Source organism: Phaethon lepturus, unplaced genomic scaffold (genome assembly GCF_000687285.1).
Source record: "Phaethon lepturus isolate BGI_N335 unplaced genomic scaffold, ASM68728v1 scaffold45311, whole genome shotgun sequence".
Classification (NCBI taxonomy): Eukaryota; Metazoa; Chordata; class Aves; order Phaethontiformes; family Phaethontidae; genus Phaethon; species Phaethon lepturus.
The window spans coordinates 1-5786 of NW_010519282.1; the positions used below are offsets into that span (position 1 = coordinate 1).

Below are 5786 nucleotides of genomic sequence, written 5' to 3' on the forward strand. Positions count from 1 at the left end.
CTGCCCGCTGTTAGTGGGGGGAGGGGTGGGGGGCGTAAACAAGATACGCTTAAATTGCAGTTTATTGCAGGTGTAATCCTTGCGACTGTGGTAACGTCCGTCTTTAAATAGACTAAATCCTGTGAAAACAGCCATTCAATAAAGCAGAAGTTCAAAGGAAAGGTTTCTGGACGCCATAACAGTCTCGTCTTAAAATGGTGAACGATGCCAGTTATTGCAAAACAGCCCTGGTACGGCGTCTGCTATCTATTGGCTGGGGTCTCAGCCGCTGATAACCGGTTAACTCTTCCGTTGTTAAAGCCAGTTACTAGTTAGTATTAACTTTAAAATCTTTATTAAACAACGGAGAATATACACAAAATACATTACCAAAGCACTCCATATTTGTTCACTTTACCTATACAGAAAATTCTACCAAAATCCACACAGGTCAGACAAGCAAAAAAAAAAAAACACAAAAAAAACCACCCAAAAGCAAACCATATTTTGCTCTTCAGTCTTGCCTTAATAAGCTATACAGGTTATACTTTTAAAGTAAGTTGTCTTAAGAAAACACTGATTGTTAGGTTTAACTATTGAACTTCAGGCACTTGTCATTAAAACTTAATTTTCACGTCTTAAGCCAGGAAAGACTTGACCTGTGAAAACAAAAAGCATATATATTTGACACATTAAAAGAAAAAGCTAAATCATTGGGCTTTTTCCCCTTTCTTGGGGAACAAATAGTTTGTTACTGTATAGTCTCCAGCGCTGTTCTGCCTCTTCATGTAATTCATGACCTGAAATGCTTTTGACCAGAGCAGATGGCTGTGAACCCAAGCTTTTTAAGTTAATACTAGGTGGAATTGAGTAACTTAAAAAATAACAAGTACTTAGGAAAGGTAGTTTACAGAATATTACTTAGTTAAAGAAAAATGACTTCATTAGGGTAGCTCTTTCCTAGGAAGAGAGAGCTTGTCTGAAAAGCCAGAGGTCTGGTAGCACTTCGAGCATGGTGCTGTACCCCCTACCCCAAGCTGAAAGCATGAATGTAGCCTGGTTTGTAACTCCCCAAGCTGTTAATTGCTGATTTCCACGAGGATGTAATTTAACAACAAATACCTCCACAACTGAACATTGTGCTCCCCTCCCCAGTTTATATACAGCTATTTAATTGAGAGAATCAAGCTTGGCTTGAAGGAGTAATTCTTTGGTAATCTCAAATTGATGACACAGAACAAGATGGAGAAACGCGTTTAATATGGTTTGATAGCAGGGGGTGCTGTTTTCCATCTTGCAAGAATAGTCTTGTTGGGGCAGTGGGGGAAAGGAAGGTTAAAAGTGTCCTGGTGAATGAAGTAAGTAATGTTACAGCTCTGCTTGGAGGGTTGGGGACAGGAGGATTTGGGCACATACTTCCTAAGTCTTACCTTTCCTTGGAATTGGAAAACACCATTCTGACTCAAGTGACCTATTTATCATTGTTGCCTCAAACAGCCGTTGACTTTCCCTCCCAGCTCCACTTAAGTGTCACTTAATGCATTTAGAACTATGTACAAGGTTCAGTTGTCTCTGCATTAGTTTGATGCGTGGTGCTCTGTCCAGGAAGAGCCTAGATCCCTAGAATGCGAGACAGCATAAATAGCTCTAAGCTGACTGTAGGATTTCTCTAAAGACATCATGGCCGACATGAACTGGACATTATCATACTGTGAGGTATTTAATGAACAGTGTGGCAGTGCAGAGTTAGTGGAGAATAGTCTTGACAACTCCAGCTGCTCTGTACTCGCATTCTCCACAATGGCCCCTCTTTATAAAACACCCAGTTTTCCTTTGAATTAAGTGTGAAGATAATGAGGTAGGGTTTAATGTGTGAAGAAAAGCAAAAAGCATTTTCTGCAGCCATGCAGCTTCCTAAGTTTGTATGGAGGAGACTGACTATACTAGCCCCAAACAAATACTTGGTGATTGCTAAATTCTGACTTTAAGTTGTTAAAGGTGACCAATTTTAAGAATCTAAATTGATAACAAAGTTCTTAATGCAAAAGAAAAGCAGGTATGAGGAAACATTAATACTTGCCTTATCAATCAGGTACTCCTGCTTAATCTCATCATTCTTAAAATCTTCATTAACATCCAAAACTAGAACGGGAATCTCCTTAAGGCTCTCAAAATCAACTCTGTTAGATGGAAGAACATAATGCTAGTAAAAATGTTTTATACACAGTTCTTTATACCAGTCCAGCTCTTCCAGTTGCTTTCTGAGTCATCCTAAGGGTGCAGCATTAGTCAGATCACCACATACACCTGAGATATTAATGCTGATGCCCATGACTTAACATAAAGCCCAAGTCAAGCCTGTCCTTAATTGCTTTTGTATAACCCAGTCAATGTTGTATCACCATAACTTCAATTTATTTCAAAATCTGGCCTTTTAATATATATTTTATTGTACAAGTAGGGGAGGGGAAGATAGTTTATGCTTCTTAATTTCCTTTACCTCATTCTTTTGGTTATGGAATTAATTACCAGGAATGTGATTTTTGATAAGCGGGAGTATTTTTTTTTTTTAATATTTGCCATGTCTCCCCCACCCCTTTATGGTTACTGCTAATCCATTTACTAAGATGCAGTTTTAAAGCTTCTTTTGGTGGGCATGACCTCTTTAACAGGTTACAAGACTGGTATTTAAAATGGCTCAGAGATAAGCAAGACCATTTTGGCTACAGGTTAGGAGCAGATGGGAGCTGTAGTTGTGCAACTGGGTGTACTCTTCTCTTAAAGCAGTAGTTATTCTATACTCCTATGTGAGAAAAGCATTTCTAAAATGCAGTCAGTGCACTGAACAACATTCTAACTTGTGTTTGCAGCCTTAAGTGTTCCTATGAAAAATACAGGAAATGCTTGCTCACAAGTTTGGAATGAGTACACAATGTAAATGTTCCCAAAAATTCCACAGTATGCAGTGCCTTCTTGTTTCCTAAGCATTTGGGTCATTCTACAGGCAACTTAGGAAAGTAGATGTGACTGATAATGTACTTTTCCTGGAATTGTTATGCTTTCCATTCAGTAGAGTATTTCTGGCTCCTCTAAGGGAAATTCTAAAGTCTGCTTTCACATTTAGAGGTGCCTTGCATGGGAAGGAAGTTGGGGGGTGAAAGTATGCAGAGATCACTTAGCTGCTGACTGGGTTTCTTGGGTGCAATTGTACTTGCCAAAAGCCTTTCTGATTACTGTTTATTTTGAAGCTAGGGTTAATATTTAAACCTTGTTGAAATACAGTCAGCCCAGTTTAAAGGTAGTGGAGACCTTGCCCTCCCTTACATTGGAACTGGAAGCTGCTTAGTAGATAATGTGGCCACCCGAACAGAATCTCAACTCTGCCCTAGTCCTGTGTACTTGCAGTTACCAAAATTCATATCCTTGCTGAAGTTAGAGCTATACAACTTTCTAGCTGAAACTAATGCTTAACAAAATCTTTAAATGAGATGAAGTTCCATCTCTTGGCAATTTTTACTCCCCTGCCAACAGATGACCTTCTCTTGCATATAACCTAGAGTAATCAATCATCCCTGTGCCAATAAACCTGGAATGGGTCTAAAGACAAGTTCTTACAATTGTGTTGGAGTGAAGCTAGACTTAAACCTTAGTTTTATTCCTAATTGACTTTAGCATGAGGTAGGAAAGAGCCTTGCCTATAAGTTGAAACTTGCCAGCAGAAAATGGGTTCATACCTCATAGTCCTTTCCATAAGCCAGGTTTCATGTTTATAGTGGAGGTTTTCCAAATACTCAAGCTCAATTCCTTGTTCCTCTTCTCTTCCCCTCATCTGTAGCCTTTCCATGCATTTCTGGTGGGGGGGGGAGGAGGGAGAAAAAAGTAGAAGCCTAGACATTAATCTTGTCTTGAAGGCTAAATCAGCTAAACTGATCAAGTGGTCCTTAGATGGACTAATGTTAGACACTACTGAACATTAATTTTGAATGCTTGGCTGAACATGTGAGTTAAATCTAGAATAACTTGTCTTTAAAAAAACAGACAGACTTGAGCCACTTTAGCTAAATGTCAATAGTTCTTAAGTAAAAGATTGTCTTCAGTTCAGGACTGTATGGGAAGGGAGGCCAAACTTGATTCATAAGTTCAGTGTCAGCCTTGGATGCTATCTGAGACTGGTTGATGGTAGCAACTGTAACATCTGCTGACATCAGAATAGCAGCTCAGAAGGCTGGGGTTTTTTGGTCTCTGAATGAAATCTGAATTTATGATGGGCTTCCCATTCATTTGGGGTGGGGAAACCAATTCAGTGTTAAGACACTGCAGTATTCTGTCATGAATACTTGGGGTTTTAAGTTGGAGCTGAAAATTGTGAACATACCTGAGGTGTGGTTCTTAGGTAGATCATGCCATCCAGTTCTATATCTGATTCAAACTGATTCAGAAGCCATGTATGCCAGTCCTGATAAATAGCCCACTCTGTTTCATTAATGTTTCCAGACTCAAACAGGTTAGAAGCAAACACATATCTGCAAAGAAAGACACTAGTCTCATGCCAGGAATGATCAAAGTGAGCAACTGGAACACTTCTCACTAGAATCAGAATCATGGTACTGAAAAAATAGTTGCTCTCACAACTGTAAAGTACTCCTAATACTATCCAGCTCTCATGTGTTTGATCAAACCTGCCCCTTGCAGATACTAGTTTAGTATCAGGTGTTTCCCCAGCTCCATCTTTGTGCGTAAAGATCTGGAGCTTTTAATCTGAATTCTTGTTCCACTGTGAGAGTAATTACCTGTCACTGTACACAGATCTCTCAAAAAATTGCACTGGATGTTCTGCTTCTTGCAGCTTGGCTGAGACAGGTTTTAATTGTGCTCTTACTCGGCTCAAGCAAGCGTAAGTCTGAAATGTGTAAGCCCACCTTGTGGGTTTATCATATAGCATTTGAAGTAGATTTCCTCCGCTCTTCTGAGATGTTGAAAGTTCCTAGGGGACAACAGACAAAACTTAATATTAATACCAGCATATGTGCAGGACTTTATTCCTTTTTCTTAATTCAGAATTGTAAGAAGTCATAGCCTTTTTTTTTTTTTTCAGGAAACTGCTTAGGCATAAGAATAGAGATTTGTTTCTCAGCTGATGGTAGTCTTCATGACAGCTGCTTTGGAACTCTGTGAACAACCTATTGTAGACTTCAGTGTCATTCCTGTGGAGTAGGGGTGGTTATTTGGAATATGCATTCAGTAGTATCATCTTAAGCAGCCTTTACTATGAGTGTTTGACCAACTGGTGTGATAGTGGGGATGACTCTGCGTGCTCTAGACTAAGCATAGCTGAATTTTGGAATGGCTCCCTGGCTAATCACTGCAGTTTCTTCTGTGCTGCATCTCTCTCCCCAGGCTTCCCAAATCCAGCACACCTACCTTGTAGTCGTCTTCAGCTGTCTGGATGTTGCACCACTTGGCTATGGGTTCGGGAATGATCTCCCACTCATCGCTGTGTTTCTCTAGCAGCCTGACAAATGTTGACTTCCCTGCAGCTGCAGAAGATTTGGAAAGTTCACTAAGGGTGTGGATTAGACTGGTTTTACTGGTAAAGATACAGTGGCAGCTGTGAGGTTTCTTAGAGGCTGTAAGGCAGGGTTTGCTTGCAGTGTTTGAGGTGTGGAGCTGCACGAGACCCCGGGCAGGCCTTGGACTGCTGGGAGCAGGGCTAGGCGCTCGGGACGGGCTGGCGGGACCGCCGGCACTGCGCCAGTGCACCTTCCGAGAAAACGGCTCTAATCTCCAGGGCCAGAAGGCCGCGCCTA

At 40.7% G+C, this 5786-nt stretch overlaps 1 protein-coding gene across 1 annotated transcript; it reads right to left on the minus strand.

Annotated features, from left to right (window-relative positions):
- Positions 1-2059: 2059 nt before the first annotated feature.
- Positions 2060-5539, minus strand: LOC104614110 (deoxycytidine kinase-like; the record flags this gene model as incomplete). The annotated part of the gene is made up of 5 exons (XM_010296989.1): positions 2060-2159; positions 3714-3829; positions 4355-4502; positions 4770-4963; positions 5401-5539. Coding segments are annotated over 5 exons (697 nt in total), but the record flags the coding sequence as incomplete, so codon positions are not given.
- Positions 5540-5786: the final 247 nt, after the last annotated feature.